This window comes from Panthera pardus, unplaced genomic scaffold (genome assembly GCF_024362965.1).
Source record: "Panthera pardus isolate Hobbes unplaced genomic scaffold, ASM2436296v1 HiC_scaffold_25, whole genome shotgun sequence".
NCBI lineage: Eukaryota > Metazoa > Chordata > Mammalia > Carnivora > Felidae > Panthera > Panthera pardus.
This window is the reverse complement of record NW_026526821.1, coordinates 61,645,754-61,665,373: the sequence shown is the minus strand read 5'-3', so window position 1 is coordinate 61,665,373 and position 19,620 is coordinate 61,645,754. Positions and strand designations below refer to the sequence as shown.

Here is a 19,620-nt window from a genome sequence, read left to right as displayed (position 1 = left end):
GTAGGTTAGATGGGGCGGATCTACAGGAGAACTCAAGGGCAGGGTGAGTGTTGTTGGCAAGGTAGGTACAGAATGTTCTCGCTGGTTCCTTCAAGTGTCTGGCTATCTAGGCTGGTGTGTATGGGGGTATAAATGGTGGCTTCTGGCTCTTTTGTTCTTGGATAAGTCTCTTAAAGATCCCTGCCCATTCAGTGCGTGTTCTGAATTAGCAAATCTGCATGTATACCCCAGGCACTTTTCAAACTGTTGCTTTAATGCTGTATCTCTGCTGAGTTGTTTGTTATGCTCTCTTTAAGGACTCTGTTTCCTATTGCCCTCTGACTCTCCCAGAACTAAGCCCACTGATTTTTAAAGTACAGGTAGTAAGCCCTGTGGATGGTAAATTCTTGCAAAGTTAAGCCTCACTGGTTTTCAAAGCTAAATGTTGTGGGGGCTTGCCCTCCCAGTGTAGGTGCCCTGTGTCAGTGGTACCTGATGTGGGGTCTGCTCCTCTCCCTTCTCTGTGCTTGTGGTTCCCTCCCAATTGTGGTTAATCTTGCTGGTAGTTTGTTTCCCAACCATGTCTCCACCCCTCCCACCCTTTTCTATATGTCCTCTCTGTGATTAACTGTAGAATCTGTTCTGTCAGTCTTTGGGTCATTTTCTGGGTTAGTTCACAGATGTGGCTATTATCCAGGCGTGCCCTTGGGATGAGGTGAGCCTAGGATCTTCCTACTCTGTCTTCTTCCCAGAAGTCTAAACTGTGACTTTTTTCTTTGCCCCAGGGCAGATGAATCTGCTCAGCATTCCTGAGTACTATCCCTTCCCACTGCAATTGACAGCATTGGGAGGGGAGTTCCCTTCATTACTGTGTCTCCATCTCTCTTGCTCTTCTCTATGTGGTCTCTATCTTTTGTTGTCCACAGCTGTTCAGTCAGCCCCCAGTTTTTCTTTGGAGGAACTGCTCTATAAATAGGTGTAGATTTGCTGTGTCTGTGGTGGGGGTGAGTTCAGGGTCTTCCTATACTGCCATGTTGTACTCTTCTTTAATTATTGATAGGTATGTACTTATTTCCATTTTGTTTTTCTTTAGCTATTTTGTGATTGCTTTGTTCTTCTTGTTTACCTCCTTTTTGATCTGATGATTTTCTGTAGTTTTATGCTTAGATTTCTTTCTCTTTTATGTATCTAAAATGAGGCTTTTGCTTTGTCATTTACTTTGAGGTTTACATAAAACAACTTATAACTGTCTATTTTAAGTTGAAATAACCTCGGTTTGAATACATTCAAAACCTCTACATTTTTTTGGGCAGCTGGGAGGCTCAGTGGGTTAAGTGTCTGATTCTTGGTTTTGGCTCAGGTCATGATCTCTTGGTTAGTGGGTTTGAGCCCACTCTGTGCTTCAGCTTCTCTGAATTTAAAAATTTTTTTTAAAAAACCTTTATTGATTTTTGAGAGAGAGGGAGAGACACAGCGTGAATAGGGGAGGGGGCAGAGAGAGAGGGAGACATAGAATCTGAAGCAGGCTGTCAACACAGAGCCTGACGTGGCGCTTGAACTCACGGACAGCGAGATCATGACCTGAGCTGAAGTCAGATGCTCAACTGACTGAGCCACCCAGGCGCCCCACATTTAACATTTCTTACTAGGCCTGTCTACTGGTGATGAACTACTTAGCTTTTGCTTGTCTGGAAAACTCCTTATTTCTCTTTCAATTCTGAAGGACAACTTTGCTGTGCAGAGTATTCTTGGTTGGTGTTTTTTTCCTTTTAGCGGTTTTAATATATTGTGCCACTTCCTTCTGGCCTACAGAGTTTGTGCTGAAAAATCTAATAGGCTTATGTATGTTTCCTCATATCTAGCAAGTTGTTTTTCTCTTGTTGCTTTTTTTTCTTAAAAATTTTTTAATATTTATTTTTAAAGGAGAGAAAAAGCATGAGTGGGGGAAGGGCAAAGACAGAGGGAGACAGAGACTCCTTGGCAGGCTTCAGGTTCTGAGCTGTCAGTACAGAGCCTGATGCAGGGCTCGAACTCGTGAAGAGTTGTGAGATCATGACCTGAGCCAAAGCTGGGCACTCAACCAACTGAGCCACCCAGGCACACCTATCTTTGTTGCTTTTAAGATTCTTTCCCTCTCTTTAATTTTGATACTATAATTATAATGCATCTTATTGTGAGTCTTGGGTTAATCTTATTTGGAATTCTCTGGGCTTCCTAGATCTGGATGTGTCTATACTCAGATTAAGAAAGTTTCAGCCATTATTTTCTCACATAATTTTATTGGCCCTTTCTCTCTCTCTCCTCTCTTTCTGGGACTCTTATAATGTAAATGTTGGTCTGTTTGATGTTGTCCCATATGTCTCTTAGGCTATCTTCAATCTTTTTCATCCTTTCAAAATTTTGCTTCTCTGGTAAGTTCCACTGCCTTGTGTTCAGATTCAGTGACCCATTCTTCTGCCTTTTCTATTCTGCTGTTGAACACTTCTATAGTGTTTCTCAGTTAATTATTGTATTCTTCAGCTCTGTGACTTTTATTTGGTACTTTCTTATATTTTCTAGCTCTTTGTTGAAATTCTTACTTTGTTCATTCATCCTTCCCCTGAGATCAGTGAGCATCTTTATGACCATTATTTTGAACTCTTTATCAGGTAAATAATTTATCTCTGTTCCATTACAGTATTTTTCTGAGGATTTATCTTGTTCTTTCAATTGGAACATATTATTCTTTTTCTTCATTTTCCTTGTCTCTCTGTATTGGTTTCTATGTGTTAGATAAAGGTCAACTTTTCCAGTCTTAAAACATAGCCTAAGTAGGAGATGGACTTTATTGTTCAACATTTCTTTAGCTCTTGCTGTCTCTCAAGACTTTGTGATTGTTCAAGCAGTCTACTTTACTTGTGGTGGCTCCCAGTAATTGAGGGTGTGCCAAGACCTGTCACTGTTCTAAAGGGGAGGAACTTAGCACCTAGAGTTAGTGATTGGAAGCCAGACAATCAGGCAGCAGCTTTTTCTTTTTAAAATTTTTTAACGTTTATTTATTATATTATTGAGAGAGAGAGAGAGAGAGAGAGAGAGAGAAAGGAAGGAAGGAAGGAAGGATATGAATGAGTGCGGGAGGGGCAGAGAAAGAGGGAGACACAGAATCTAAAGCAGGCTCTAGGCTCTGAGCTGTCAGCACAGAGCCCGACATGGGGCTCAAACTCACAAACCAGGAGATCATGACTGACCTGAAGTTGGACGCTTAACTGACTGAGCCACCCAGGTGCCTCTCAGGCAGCAGCTTTTAAAGTATGCAAGTATACTTCTTTCAGGGGAAGATTGGAAGCTAGGTGTTTCTGTTGGCTCCCTTTGCACAGAGCCCTGTTGTGATAGCCAATTAAGAACTGTTTCTTTGCTACCATCCTGTTGAGCCTGTGAACACAAGCCCTGGCCATGAGAGCCAAGCTACCAAGGGAATTGTATTTTGGGTGGCAGACAAAAAAGCAGGGCACCAGATATAAACACAAGCTCCTTTCTCAGAGACACTGACCACCTGGGGAAGGGCAGAGGGTGTCTGCCAGCATCCTAGTCTCTGCAGAGGACTGTAGTCAGCCCCTAAATGTGTGTTTAATAAGAAGACTGTCCTTCAGGCCGCAGCTATGAAGATAAGCTAATAGGCTTCTTTCACAGATACTGGTGACCTGATACTGGTAGAAGAGAGTGCAGAGGTGTCCTCTGGCTTATGTTCCCTGATAGCAACTTCATAGGCCCCTAGATGAGTGCCAAACCAAAGGCCTGCCCCTCAGAATGAAACTCTAAGACAAGCAAATAAGCTTCTTTCTCAGAAAGTCTGGAGGAGTCTTTGCTGTGCCTTGGGGCGGTGGCCAACCAAGAACTGTCTGTTACAGTCCCATGAGACCCATGAAACAAGTCCCCTGGCCACCAGAGCGAGGTGATCAAGGGGCATTCCCTGGGTGGCAGGCATGAAAGCCAGAACACCAGACACATATACAGGGTCTCTTCCTGGAAATACTGGCAATTTGAAGTACAGCAGAGGGAAAGTGTGAAGACAGTGTCCATCTTGTGAGGTCTCTGGAGAGGAGACATCCCCGACAATATCTCTAACATTACCCCATTTAATATTGGCAATTTATCTCTGCAATTATGGGTAATATCAAGAATCTTGTTAGACTCATTTTTTTTCTGTGTATGTGTGTGTGTGTGATATAAGCTGGCTATACTAAGATGTAATGCACATCATAACTTTCCCCATTTTCTTTTGTCCTAATCAGGGGCTTATTCTGACAGTTAATAATAGCTTCTCTGAATTTCTCCAATTTTTGTTACCAGTGAGATGACACGAGTATTTCTCTAGGTTAACCTAGTTTCTTTAGAATAACAGCCCAAGAAATACCATTAGAGTCTAAGTCTTTGTGTTCTAATATTCATTGTTGTTATAGCTATTTTCTTAGATAGTACTTAAAACATATAAAATTGTCTTTGTCATTCAACTTTTATAGACTGTTGTCAAAGACTTTAAAAGACTCTTTTGAGTTGAACAGTCACAATCTGTGTATAACTTTTGACTTCCCCCAAATGTGACTATGTACAGTACTGTAGCAGAATGAAGTATCACATGTATCATCATCCTCACTGGAAAAGTTGGATCCTGGAGTGACACCTGCTCCTTGACCTTCTACACAGGAATCAGCAAAATCTCCTTCCAACCAGAGTCCAGGGGAAGGCAGAACACCTTTACCTGTCTCTCTAGGCTACTTGCTCCACCTCACCCCCTTTATGTGGTTCTAATGAAGTTTCTGCCTGAGGGAAATGCTGATAAGTGGTGGTATTAGCTCCCAGGCTTAAAGAGCTTTCAGCACCGAGGACAGCACCCCAGTTCGTTCCATGGTCCAGCTCTGGCCTCTATTTCCTGATCCCAACCCCATGTTCTCCCAGACCCTTCACCTAGGGGGGAGGGAGGTGGGGAAGCTAGTTATTCTTTGGTCCTTGGCCAGATCTGGCCAGTGACTGACCCCACCACGTCTGCAAGATCCCATCCCTCTCCCGACCTTGTTACTTTGCCTTTCAGTTCAAGGCCTCAACCCAATTCCACACAGCTAGGGCTGGGTGAGGAGGGCCAGGGGTGGGCCAGAATCGTGCAGTTGAAGCCTTCCTGGCGCCTTTCCTCCACCTTCCCTTTGCTTATAGTCATTTGGCAACTTCTACCTTACTTTTCAATCACAATATAAGATAGGTATTTATTAAAAAGAATCCACATATAAGTGTACCTGTGCAGTTCAAAATCATTCAAGGGTCAAATGTATATCATCATCTAAAAGTATCTGCCTATTTTGTGAATCTGACATTTAAGAAAGGGTAAATCAAAATTTTTTGTATCTTTTTTCTTTCTATAACAATGTACAACTATTTAAATATTTTAGGTCTAAATTTTTAAAGTTCATCACCAATCTAGACATTAAAATTTCAGTAACATATTAAATTTTCATGAATTGTAGTATCCTAAGAATTTTAGGGGTACCTGGGTGACTTAGTCATTTAAGCATCTCACTTTTTTTTTAGTGTTTATTTTTGAGAGACAGAGTACGAGCAAGGGAGGGTTAAAGAGAGGGAGACACAGAGTCCAAAGCAGGTTCCAGGCTCTGAGCTGTCAGCACAGACCCCGATATGGGGCTTGAACTCACGGACTGTGAGATCATGACCTGAGCCAAAGTCAGAGTCTTAACCGACTGAGCCACCCAGGTGCCCCTTAAGTGTCCCACTCTTGGTTTTGGCTCAGGTCATCGTCTCACAGTTTGTGAGATCGAGCCTTGCGTCAGGCTCTGTGCTGACAGCATGGACTGCCTGGGTCTCTGTCTCCCTCTTTCTTGCCCCTCCCCCACTCATTCTCTCTCTCAAAATAAATATAAATTTTTTTAAATAAAATTAAGCTATTTAAAAAGAAATTATTTAAATACTATATATGTGCACATATATATACTGTATATATATGTGTGTGTGTATAAATATATAAAGCTTTTACTTTTAAATTCAATTTTGCTTTTAAATTCAATTTTAAATTAATCTAGTACAAACTATTGTGTTAAGTTTTTCACCACAAAGTGTTAGACTGAATCCCGTGAAGACTTTAGATTGGTATGTTGCCATACAAATACCTACTGTGAGAGTAATTTGGAAAATCCAAGTACCACCAGAAGCCCTTGTTTGTATTTTTTCCCAATTTCATGTGTATAGTGTTTTTCAGTACTGCTGATGAGAGCTGCATGGGGTGAAATTAGAACTTAAAATAGGAAGGCATGAGGCGACTGGGTGGCTCAGTCAGTTTAGAGTCCAAACTCGGTTTTGGATCAGGTCATGATTTCATGGTTTGGAAGTTCGAGGCCTGGGTCAGGTGTGGAGCCTGCTTGGTTTCTCTCTCTCTCTCTCTCTCTCTCTCTCTCTCTCTCTCTCTCTCTCTCTCTCTCCTCCCCCAGTTCGCGTGCACTCTCTCTCTCTCAGAATAAAAAAAACACACACACACACACACACAAAAGGAAGACATTTGGTAGTCTCAGGTGATTCTTAAGAAGGAGCAAATTTAGGAGCCCTTAATGAGTTACCTTTATTGAAGTGAAGTTTGCCAACAAAATTATTTTTGTAAATGAGGGTTAATATGAAGTTCACCTGTTTTCATGGCTTTGCAACGCCGTATTTGCTTTGGTGTAGAAAGAGAACCTCAAGCCTAAATGTGTCCTGGTTTTGCAGCTGGACCAGGAGATTGTGCTAGTGAGACCACATGAGGTCCAGGTCCGCCACGAGCCCAGAATGCCAGAGTTCTGACTGTATAGGAATCTGGTGTCTGTCCCTGCATGGCAAGACACAGGCTGGAAAAGCGAGGTGTCTGGTTCTACTGAGCCTTGGTGTAAAGCAGAGAAGAGGTAGGACTCAAATTCCTTTTGTACATTTCAGTTGAACCACTGTGACATTTTTGGGGATGGGTGGATTTCTTCATGATGTAACTGGGCTCAAGCAGAACATTTGTGCTTAGTGTCTCCTGGTTACCCAGCAAGACTGGGTGTTCAAAGCTGGCTTTAAAATAGACTGGAAATAAGTGACTGAGAAAAGTAAGTTGGAACAGGCAAGACTTTTTTTTATTATGAAATTTATTGTCAAATTGGTTTCCATACAACACCCAGTGCTCATCCCAGAAGGTGCCCTCCTCAATACCCATCACCCAACCTCCCCTCCCTCCCACCCCCCATCAACCCTCAGTTCTCAGTTTTTAAGAGTCTCTTATGCTTTGGCTCTCTCCCTCTCTAACCTCTTTTTTTTTTTTTTTTTTTTGTCTTCCTCTCCCCCATGGTCTTCTGTTAAGTTTCTCAGGATCAACATAAGAGTGACAACATATGGTATCTGTCTTTCTCTGTATGACTTATTTCACTTAGCATCACACTCTCCAGTTCCATCCACGTTGCTACAAAAGGCCATATTTCATTCTTTCTCATTGCCACGTAGTATTCCATTGTGTATATAAACCACAATTTCTTCACCCATTCATCAGTTGATGGATTATTTAGGCTCTTTCCATAGTTTGGCTATTGTTGAGAGTGCTGCTATAAACATTGGAGTACAAGTGCCCCTATGTATCAGTACTCCTGTATCCCTTGGGTAAATTCCTAGCAGTGCTATTGCTGGGTCATAGGGTAGGTCTATTTTTAATTTTTTGAGGAACCTCCACACTGTTTTCCAGAGCAGCTGCACCAGTTTGCATTCCCACCAACAGCGCAAGAGGGTTCCCGTTTCTCCACATCCTCTCCAGCATCTATAGTCTCCTGATTTGTTCATTTTAGCCACTCTGACTGGTGTGAGGTGATATCTGAGTGTGGTTTTGATTTGTATTTCCCTGATGAGGAGTGACATTGAGCATCTTTTCATGTGCCTGTTGGCCATCTGGATGTCTTTTTTTTTTTTTTTTTTTTAACGTTTATTTATTTTTGAGACAGAAAGAGACAGAGCATGAATGGGGGAGGGTCGGAGAGAGAGGGAGACACAGAATCTGAAACAGGCTCCAGGCTCCGAGCTGTCAGCACAGAGCCTGACGCGGGGCTCGAACTCACAGACCGCGAGATCATGACCTGAGCTGAAGTTGGACGCCCAACCAACTGAGTCACCCAGGCGCCCCTGGATGTCTTCTTTAGAGAAGTGTCTATTCATGTTTTCTGCCCATTTCTTCACTGGATTATATGTTTTTCGGGTGTGGAGTTTGGTGAGCTCTTTATAGATTTTGGATACTAGCCCTTTGTCCGATATGTCATTTGCAAATATCTTTTCCATTCCGTTGGTTGCCTTTTAGTTTTGTTGATTGTTTCCTTTGCTGTGCAGAAGCTTTTTATCTTCATGAGGTCCCAATATTTTTGCTTTTAATTCCCTTGCCTTTGGGGATGTGTCAAGTAAGAAATTGCTGTGGCTGAGGTCAGAGAGGTTTTTGCCTGCTTTCTCCTCTAGGGTTTTGACGGTTTCCTGTCTCACATTCAGGTCCTTTATCCATTTTGAGTTTGTTTTTGTGAATGGTGTAAGAAAGTGGTCTAGTTTCATCCTTCTGCATGTTGCTGTCCAGTTCTCCCAGCACCATTTGTTAAAGAGACTGTCTTTTTTCCATTGGATATTCTTTCCTGCTTTGTCAAAGATTAGTTGGCCATACTTTTGTGGGTCTAGTTCTGGGTTTTCTATTCTATTTCATTGGTCTATGTGTCTGTTTTTGTGCCAATACCATGCTGTCTTGATGATTACAGCTTTGTAGTAGAGGCTAAAGTCTGGGATTGTGATGCCTCCTGCTTTGGTCTTCTTCAAAATTACTTTGGCTATTCGGGGCCTTTTGTGGTTCCATACAAATTTTAGGATTGCTTGTTCTAGCTTCAAGAAGAATGTTGGTGCAATTTTGATTGGGATTGCACTGAATGTGTAGGTAGCTTTGGGTAGTATTGATATTTTAACAATATTTATTCTTCCAATCCATGAGCACGAAATGTTTTTCCATTTCTTTATATCTGCTTCAATTTCCTTCATAAGCTTTCTATAGTTTTCAGCATACAGATCTTTTACATCTTTGGTTAGGTTTATTCCTAGGTATTTTATGCTTCTTGGTGCAATTGTGAATGGGATCAGTTTCTTTATTTGTCTTTCTGTTGTTTCATTATTAGTGTATAAGAATGCAACTGATTTCTGTACATTGATTTTGTATCCTGTGACTTTGCTGAATTCATGTATCAGTTCTAGCAGACTTTTGGTGGAGTCTATCGGCTTTTCCATGTATAATATCATGTCATCTGCAAAAAGTGAAAGCTTAACTTCATCTTTGCCAATTTTGATGCCTTTCATTTCCTTTTGTTGTCTGATTGCTGATGCTAGCACTACCAACACTATGTTAAACAACAGTGGTGAGAGTGGACATCCCTGTCGTGTTCCTGATCTCAGGGGGAAAGCTCTCAGTTTTTCCCCATTGAGGATGATATTAGCTGTGGGCTTTTCATAAATGGCTTTTATGATGTTTAAGTATGTTCCTTCTACCCTTTCTCGAGGGTTTTTATTAAGAATTTTGTCAAATTTTGTCAAATGCTTTTTCTGCATTGATTGACAGGATCATATGGTTCTTATCTTTTCTTTTATTAATGTGATATATCACATTGATTGATTTGTGAATGTTGAACCAGCCCTGCAGCCCAGGAATGAATCCCACTTGATCATGGTGAAGAATTCTTTTTATATGCTGTTGAATTCTATTTGCTAGTATCTTATTGAGAATTTTTGCATCCATATTCATCAGGGATATTGGCATGTAGTTCTCTTTTTTTACTGGGTGTCTGTCTGGTTTAGGAATCAAAGTAATACTGGCTTCATAGAATGAGTCTGGAAGTTTTCCTTCCCTTTCTATTTTTTTGGAACAGCTTGAGAAGGATAGGTATTATCTCTGCTTTAAACATCTGGTAGAACTCCCCTGGGAAGCCATCTGGTCCTGGACTCTTATTTGTTGGGAGATTTTTGATAACTGATTCAATTTTTCGCTGGTTATGGGTCTGTTCAAGCTTTCTATTTCTTCCTGTTTGAGTTTTGGAAGTGTGTGGGTGTTTAGGAATTTGTCCATTTCTTCCAGGTTGTCCAGTTTGTTGGCATATAATTTTTCATAGTATTCCCTGATAATTGCTTGTATCTCTGAGGGATTGGTTGTAATAATTCCATTTTAATTCATGATTTTATCTATTTGGGTCATCTCCCTTTTCTTTTTGAGAAGCCTAGCTAGAGGTTTATCAATTTTTTTTATTTTTCAAAAAACCAACTCTTTGTTTCATTGATCTGCTCTACAGTTTTTTTAGATTCTATATTGTTTATTTCTGCTCTGATCTTTATTATTTCTCTTCTTCTGCTGGGTTTGGGGTGTCTTTGCTGTTCTGCTTCCATTTCCTTTAGGTGTGCTGTTAGATTTTATATTTGGGACTTTTCTTGTTTCTTGAGATAGGCCTGGATTGCAATGTATTTTTCTCTCAGGACTGTCTTTGCTGCATCCCAAAGCATTTGGATTGTTGTATTTTCATTTTCATTTGTTTCCATATATTTTTAAATTTCTTCTCTAATTGCCTGGTTGACCCATTCATTCTTTAGCAGGGTGTTCTTTAACCTCCATGCTTTTGGAGGTTTTCTAGACTTTTTCTGTGGTTGATTTCAAGTTTCATAGCATTGTGGTCTGAAAGTGTGCATGGCATGATCTCAATTCTTTTATACTACTTAAGGGCTGTTTTGTGACCCAGTATGTGATCTATCTTAGAGAATGTTCCATGTGCACTCGAGAAGAAAGTATATTCTGCTGCTTTAGGATGAAAAGTTCTGAATGTATCTGTCAAGTTCATCTGGTCTAGTATATCATTCAGGGCCCTTGTTTCTTTATTGATTCTCTGTCTATATGATCTGTCCATTGTTGTAAGTGGAGTATTAAAGTCTCCTGCAATTACCACATTCTTATCAATAAGATTGCTTATGTTTGTGATTGTTTTATATATTTGGGGGCTCCGATACTTGGTGCATAGACATTTATATTTGTTAGCTCTTCCTGATGGATAGACCCTGTAATTATTATATAATGCCCTTCTTCATCTTGTTACAGCCTTTAATATAAAGTCTAGTTTGTCTGATATAAGTATGGCTACTCCAGCTTTCTTTTGACTTCCAGTAGCATGATAGATAGTTCTCCATCCCCTCACTTACAATCTGAAGGTGTCCTCAGGTCTAAAATGAGTCTCTTGGGGCACCTGGGTGGCTCAGTTGGTTAAGCGGCCGACTTCGGCTCAGGTCATGATCTTGCAGTCTGTGACCTGTCACAGGCTCTGTGCTGACAGCTCGGAGCCTGGAGCCTATTTCAGAATCTGTGTCTCCCTCTGACCCTCCCCCGTTCATACTCTGTCTCTCTTTGTCTCAAAAATAAATAAACTTTAAAAAAAAATTAAAAAAAAATGAGTCTCTTGTAGACAGAAAATAGATGCGTCTTGTTTTTTTATCCATTCTGATACCCTATGTCTTTTGGTTGGAGCATTTAGCCCATTTACATTCAGTGTTATTATTGAAAGATATGGGCTTAGTCATTGTGGTATCTGTAGGTTTCATGCTTGTAGTGATGTCTCTGGTATTTTGTGATCCTTGCAACATTTCACTTTCAGAGTCCCCCTTAGGATTTCTTGTAGGGCTGGTTTAGTGGTGATAAGTTCCTTCAGTTTTTGTTTGGGAAGACCTTTATCTCTCCTCCTATTCTGAATGACAGACTTGCTGGATAAAGGATTCTCGGCTGCATATTTTTTCTGTTCATCACATTGAAGATTTCCTGCCATTCCTTTCTGGCCTGCCAAGTTTCAGTAGACAGGTCTGATACTACCCTTATGTGTCTACCTTTGTATGTTAGGGCCCATTTATACCTAGCTGCTTTCAGAATTCTCTCTTTATCCTTGTATTTTGCCAGTTTCACTATGGTATATCGTGTGGAAGACTGATTCAAGTTATGTCCGATGGGAGTTCTCTGTGCCTCTTGGATTTCAATGCCCTTTTTCTTCCCCAGATCAGGGAAGTTCTCAGCTATGATTTGTTCAAGTACACCTTCAGCCCCTTTCTCTCTCTCTTCTTCTTCTGGAATTCCTATGATACAGATATTGTTCCATTTGATTGCATCACTTAGTTCTCTAATTCTCCCCTCATACTCCTGGATTTTTTTATCTCTCTTTTTCTCAGCTTCCTCTTTTTCCATAATTTTATCTTCTAATTCACCTATTCTCTCCTCTGTCTCTTCAATTGCAGCTCATTTATAGCATTTTTTAGCTCCTCCTGTTTCTTAGTCCCTTGATCTCTGTAGCAATAGATTCTGTGCTGTCCTCTATACTTTTTTCAAGCCCAGCGGTTAATTTTATGACTATTATTTTAAATTCATTTTGTTATACTGTTTAAATCGTTTTTGATCAGTTCATTAGCTGTCACTACTTCCTGGAGTTTCTTTAGAGGAGAATTCTTCCATTTTGTCATTTTGGATAGTCCCTGGAGTGGCACGGAACTGCAGGGCTCTTCTTCTGTGTTGTCTGGAGTAACTTGCGTTGGTGGGTGGGGCTGCAGTCAGACCTGGTGTCTGCCCCCAGCCCACCGCTGGGCCACAGTCAGACTGGTGTGTGCCTTATCTTCCCCTCTCCCAGAGGCAGGACTCACTGTGGAGTGGTGTGGCCCCTGTCTGGGCTACTTGCACACTGCCAGGCTTGTGGTGCTGCTTCTATGGGATCTGGCATATTAGCTGGGGTGGATCCACAAGGTGCACAGGGGTGGGAGGGAGGCAGACCCTCGGAGGGATGGATCCACAGAAGCATAGCATTGGGTGTTTGCGCAGTGCAAGGAAGTTTGGTGGCGGGAACTTGTTCCCTTTAGAATTTTGGCTGGGGGAGGGGAGAGGGAAATGGCGCTTGCCAGCACTTTTGTTCCCCCGTAGAGCTCTGTCCTTCCAGGGACTCAATAACTCTCCCTCCCGTTGTCCTCTAGCCCTCCCACTCTCCGAGCAGAGCTGTTGACTTATAACATTCCAGATGTTAAGTCCTGCTGGCTGTCAGAACTCATGCAGTCCAGCCCCTTTGCTTTTGCAAGCCAGACTTGGGGGCTCTGCCTTGCCAGGCGGGCTGCCCCTCCACCGTCCCGGCTCCCTCCTGCCAGTCCATGTAGCGTGCACTGCCTTTCCACCCTTCCTACCCTCTTCCGTGGGCCTCTTGTCCATGCTTGGCTCTGGAGAATCTGTTCTGCTAGTCTTCTGGTGGTTTTCTGGGTTATTTAGTCCGATGTGGGTGGAATCTAAGTGATCAGCAGGACGTGGTGAGCCCAGCATCCTCCTACACCACCATCTTCCGGGAGTGGGGGCAGGGGGAAGAAACCAGGCAAGACTTTCTGAAAGATTAAACCAAACTGACACTATTGTGGCATACCCAGCTTACCTGGCATGTGTGTATGTGTTATTTCTACAGGTACCATTTGGAGGATTTGTGGGAGTTTTAAAATTGGAAAAGGGTCAACACTCTTCTATTTAAAAGGATGAAGACATATTAGATGTGTGCATTTTTTTCTATCAGGGACCTTCAATGACCACCGTGGAAAGACACGGAATTTAGACCATAGGAGGTTCCAGCCACGATAAATCAAACTGCATAGAATAAGGCAATGATAGAAGGGTGTACTTTGGGGTGAGAGAATCCAAATAAATTAATCTTGCTGTAAAGAAGAGACACACAACAATTCAAGGCTTTTGAAAAAAGCATCATTTATTTCAAAGTACAACACAAAGTTGTATTTTTAAGAAATACACATTCAATCTTGTATTTCAAGACTTGGCTATGTGCATTTCAGTTTATCTTTAAAATAAATTCAGGTATACAAATGGTACATACCTCAAGTACAAACAGCACAGAAAATGCATATGGTCTCAACCGAATGTTTTTACTTCATTCACTGTTCTTAAAGTTGACTTACATTTCTGTAATCTGCTTTTAAACCAAGACAGCCTTATTTTAAAAAAATACTCTGTATTTTTCAGCACAAAGTCCTCATACGTTTTTAAAATTAGATCTTGGCGCATAATATTGTGAAATTATTAAAAACCAAACTTGGTAATTTAATAAAATTGTCACATGCCAGGACTTCTGATTCAACTCAAATTATTTCCTTAGCTGTAAATGTCAAATTTGTGTTCATACAGATAAATAAAGGATGGAAGAAGACAGGTGGTGGAAACTTGATAGCAGTTAAGGTTTTCAGATGTACAGGCCTTACTAGAGTTTGTGGCTGAGTCCAGACTTTTCCCTAAAAGCACAACAGCAAATCTCATATTACCGTAATTGCAAGAAAGATCTGAAAGAAGCGAGTGGTACGAGCCTGCCCTGCTTGAATCTGTTTTGCAAAGATGAGGAGGGTGGGGAGTGGGAAGCTATAGCAGTAACAGCCTTAAAAGATGTCTCAAAAACTGGCATATCATGATCTAGATGAGGGGCCCCCACTTTTTTTTTTTTTTTTTTTTTTTTGCCTAATTTCAATTCTCATGAGGGAAGTGCGAATTAGACCAAGGGTCAGAGCTTCTTCTTCCGATTGTGGGGCTCCATATCCGCCACGGGTTGTACGTTTGCCCCAGATCATCGGCCGGACTGGAGGTGGAGGGAGCATGAGGAGCAGAGGTCTCTGTGCCCATGAGGCCGATGCTTGGCAGCGTGCTGGCTGGGGTGGAGAAGGGCAGGGTGCTATTCAGGCTGCTGGACCAGATCGAGTTGCAGAATGGAGTGGTGGACCACAAGCTGCTGGTGTTGCCGAGGATCGACTGACAAGACAGAAAACGTAGCATGGAACATCGGGACTGACAGGCGCGCAGGTGGGACGCGGGTGAAGGTTAGGCTACAAACCGGGGCTGGGCCGCAGCTTCGATAACCTTCTTTATCTTGTATATAAATGTTTCATATATATGGGCATCTCAGGGTCTGGTGTTTTAAAGAAAGGTTGGCAAACTACAGTCGGAGGGCCAAATCCAGCCCTGCCTGTTTCTGTCCACAGGAGGTCTGCCGGAACACGGCCGCACCTGCCTGTGGCCGTGCCGTCCCGCTACTTCTGTGGCGCAGGTGAGCAGACGCTACAGAAGCAGCAGGGCCCGCAAAGCCTAAGATCTTTCCTGACCCCTGTTTGAAAGGCACCTTAACCATTCTTTAAAAATGAAGCTAGAATGATTACAGTGAAGATAAGTTTGAAATCCGTGAAGGTAAAGTATCTCCTGTTCAACCCTGCTTGTCTAATTTAGTTTTCCTGAGAATGAAGAAAGAATCACAGTGGGATATTTTTTCTGTCATAATTTTGTGAAAGCTGAAACCAGTAATTATTTTCCTTGGTAAGAATACTTTTTTGGTGCATGGTCTTTACGGAAAAATCTAGCCGAGAAACGCACAATGGAAAAGCTCAAGCTAAGACACAGGTGTTTCTCAGAAGCAAAATAAATGTGACCCTCCAGCAGCTTGCTCCTGGGGGGCTGAGGGGCCACAGGATGGAGAGGGTGAAGGCCACCCTCAGTCGCTGTCTGGCCCCAGCCACAGGTGGGGCACATTTACAGGTTGGGAAGATGCTGGAATGACTTTTCTCTACTAGGAGACCAAACCCACAGCTGCTCATTTGTTCTTTCTATAATTTCTTGACTGTAACAGCTCTGAAGAATACTGATGGGTCACTCTGGCAGAGTATGAACACAGCAATGGAGACAATAAAAGAACTAACCTGACCCTTCCACATTGCTCTCTGGCTTTTATAACGGCGCCAGTGCTGCCTGAGTGACAGTGACAGCAGTAATAATGAGGGTTCAGGTGAGGTCCAATCCCCAAGTACTCACAGAGGCCGTGTGGGTCGGGGAACCGGAGCTGGCTGGCCAGGAAGGGCTGGGATCCGTTGCTGGAGAGTCCCAAAGGTAGGAAGGGCCACTACTAAACTCGTTCCAGCCCCTCTGGGAGGCCTGATTGCACGACCGAGATAACCCGAGTTTGCTGAAAACTTCTGCAAGTAAGGAAGCAATCAATTCTGTATCTTATGTTGCCACACTCACTCATGTAGGACAAGATGGGGCATTCAGAGGCACATGTCCCCCCACTGCTCACTTGGAGTCTCACACCTGCTCTGCCAGCTCCCACCACACCCCAGGGAGGATGGGGAACAGGGGGCGTTCCCCACAACACAGGCACATGGCACACAATCTGAGCTCTTTACCCACACCATTCACTGGATGACATCGAGTGCAAATACCCCGTCTCTGACACGACCGCGGTGAATGCAAAGCTTGCACTGTTGCCTCTAATTCTGGACAGCAAGTAAGGAGCCCAGCACAGCCAGGAGTTGTATTTCAGACACAAAATCCTTTCTCGAAGTTCTTAAATGCTGGGAATACAAACCAACTGGCACTCCCAGCACTAAGCTCGTGCCTTTGGCTTTGGGCTTGTGGGGAGGTGGAGGTGGAACAAGAGACCCTTTTGAGAGCTTCACACTGGGCTTCCTTCTTCCCGGGCTACAGTACCAGGGGCTGAGCGGGCCCAGGCTCCTGAGCACCTGTCTGGGAGAGAAGCCTCAGCCCTGTTGCCTTAAAATCAGCCTGCGTATCTCATGTCTGTTGGGACCTGACTACAATGACGAAGAAACGCACCTTTTAGAAATGTCTACTGAGTGACAGCCTTTCCTATTTCAGTGGACCTCTCTACACAAACTAGACTTCGTCTTCCTCTCTTCTTTGTCTACAGGCTTATCATTTACAGGTCTAGTGTTAAACACTTACCACCAGTTAGGTTAAAAGAATTTCCGAATGCCGAGAATGAATTGAGGGGAGTGAAGTCGGGGCTGCCGGGGTTGCTGGCAGGACTCCACAGACCCGAGCTGGATGTTACAGGAGGAAAACACAACACACAGAGATGTACAGTGGTTAGTGGGGACAGGCCCATTACACACAGCCTCACAAACAGCAGACGCTGCTTCAACTGGGGGTGCTCAAATATTAAAGACAAAGGCAGAACTGGAACATGGCTTCTCTGCCATGAAGGATTAAGCACGGAGAGGTCCTGAGCTCCTATCCTACCATAAGCTGTGAGTTGGGTTCAAAGCAAGTGTTCTGAAGAGAAAATAGCTATTTTTTCCCATATGTTTACCTTCTGGTAATGGGAGATTTATTTAAAAACTTTCAAATCTAGCACTCATTCCTTTTAGTGCAAAGTAGGTAAAATTGGGACTATCCTGACAGTGTTAACTGATATTTATCTGGGACCATGAGCCAAGGCAAGCACTGTATGTCGCCATGCCCGGTAGGATTGCTGTGGGTCAGGAAAGCGGCATGTCCAATAATTTACCATAAGCTGTCTAGCACTGGCTTCAATTTCCTTCTCAAGCACATTTTTGTTCTCCTATGTCTGATTATCAGATCACATCCTGTCCTGTGACCATGATAATGAAGAAGGATGAGCACACATCTGAATCCCTGAGATGCCATGTGTGCCTCCTTCCCTGTCGGGGGTGCCGCCAGGGGGAGCACAGCAAGTGGCTCTGATTCCACACAACAGACAGGGGTTTCTAGAGGTGCCTGACTGCTTTGATGGCCTACCTGTAATCTAGGGGAGACACAAGTATGGACAGAAGAGGCTAACTTGCCTTGAGGAACATTTATCTTTCGATTAAGAATGGTCTACTGTACCTGTCTGAGCCGTCGCTGTCAACAGGAGTGTGTGAAATGCCAAGGCTGCTGGAAAAATCTGTTTTGTTTGAAGAAACTTTAGCAAAGCCATTCCCTCCTGTAACAATACACTCTGAATCAATCAACTGGGCAATTCTGCCCTGCCCACAGCCGGGGTGTGACAGGTCCAACACCAAGCCACTCACCTGGGCTCTTGTCATACCCGGCTGTGACTGCAGCAAAAGTGGGGTTGCCGTTCTTGCCAGGGAGTGAGGCTGCTTTTGTCAATTTGTGTTTGCTTCCATTTGGCTGCTTGGGTTTAGGGTCACTTGAAGGGAGAAGCAAAGACCAAGGTCATTCCTCATCAGCACTGTCCACAGTGGACGGCCGCTGGGGGCCCTTGTCTCAGGCGGTGGGACTGCCACAGGACTGAGTGCACACAGTACTTTCATTGGGGCTGGGCCCAGGGCAGCCCCCAGACCATGGCCCAGCCTCATGTAAAATGCTCCCACACCTAAGACTGTGCAGTCTGATGGGACATAGGGACTTGGGGGAGAGGTACAAAAATATAGGGCCCCTAGGAAAGAGACGAGGGCGGGGATGAGCTGACTGGACGAGGGACTGGAAAGGCTGCAATTCCAGCAGAGAAGAGCACCAGAGAGGGAGCCAGTGGGTTGTAGAACGAGGAGAACAAGAGATTGCCGGTGGGCAACAAAGCTCGACAGGGCTCATCTGCTCTGTCAGGAGCCGGTGAGGGGCCTGATTCAGCAAGGTCCCAAGCAGGGCAGCCTGCCCCCAGCCTCAGTGGTTACTGCCTCTTTGGCGAGAGATAAAGACTGGGCAGGGTTGCTGCAGGTGGGTAGGTGGCTCCCCAAGTGAAAGGCTGGGATGGTGATGGCACCTGAGCTGTGCTTGCTGGGGGTGACACGCGGAGCTGACAGCAGTGTGGACATACAGTAAGAACTTGTTACAGGCTCCTCACTCTCGCTGCTAACTTAGGCAAATACAGCGGGGGCTCTGGACCTCCATGGAGGAGTGCAGTTGGGAGGCTGCCTCCCATGGGCAACAGCACTTCTGGCAGCACCTCTTGTGACAGCCAGGCTTGTGCCAGACCCTGGTCTTTTAAATGCTCAGCTCCACTGCCTTAAGCTCAAAATAAATGTCCCGTAAAGCCACATCCTCCATGCACAGGGCATCTGTAGATCTTCATTTAATACTCAGGATGCTTACTGACTCTAGAATTATAATGTAATTCTAAGTTAAATGATGAACCTGTTGGTTCCTGGGTGATGAAAGCTGACGACTGGGAGTCTGGCATAGACATGGGAGCACTGACCCTGGGCAAGGGCAGAACACCGAACAGCACAGATGTGAGAGGCAGGACAGGACAGCAGGCTGTGGCCACTAAGCATTTCCACTTGAAGGGGGCGAGCACCTGCAGAACTTAAGTTATCTGAAGAGTGGCGGAGCCAGGGACCCACCTGTTGGAGCTGCTGTTGACGATGCTGCTGTAGCTGCCCCGGGCTGCAAACGGGCAGGGGGCGGCGGGGGGAGAAGGAGAGGCAGGTGTCGGTGAGGTCTGGCGTTGTTTTAAGAAAATGTCTGCATTGAGGGTTTGCAGAGAAAGTTTATAAAGACTATCGGTAGCTGGAAATGAAAAATAAAAGGTCTCGTTAATGTGTTTTGATTTTTACTCTTCAAAATTAGTTACTTTTGAGGTTCTGATACAATGCAGAACTCAAGTGCATCTACAAAGAAAAAAAAGTAAAGCTTTTACATGTGTTCTGTTTAAAGGTCTGAAAGGAAAGAGGGAAGTCATGTCTCTCTCTGCAGTAGGAGACTTCCCGAGAATCACCTGCACGCCCCATCCTCTCTGTGCTCTGCAGGACCCTCCTGGACAGCTTCTCCCACCTCAGGCTGGGAAGGTGGCT

At 43.8% G+C, this 19,620-nt stretch overlaps 1 protein-coding gene across 1 annotated transcript in view; it reads right to left on the bottom strand.

The window, feature by feature from the left end:
- Window positions 1–13,752: 13,752 nt before the first annotated feature.
- The window catches only part of TMEM131 (transmembrane protein 131), a 234,990-nt gene continuing 229,122 nt past the window's right edge, over window positions 13,753–19,620 (bottom strand). Inside the window, exons 36-41 of the mRNA XM_053890619.1 lie at window positions 19,171–19,336; window positions 17,896–18,017; window positions 17,711–17,807; window positions 16,805–16,902; window positions 15,875–16,035; window positions 13,753–14,824 (exon numbers count right to left, since the gene is read on the bottom strand). Of these exons, the coding sequence (XP_053746594.1) occupies window positions 14,543–14,824; window positions 15,875–16,035; window positions 16,805–16,902; window positions 17,711–17,807; window positions 17,896–18,017; window positions 19,171–19,336 (926 nt within the window). The 3' untranslated portion in view covers window positions 13,753–14,542. The remainder of the gene's footprint in view (window positions 14,825–15,874; window positions 16,036–16,804; window positions 16,903–17,710; window positions 17,808–17,895; window positions 18,018–19,170; window positions 19,337–19,620) is intronic.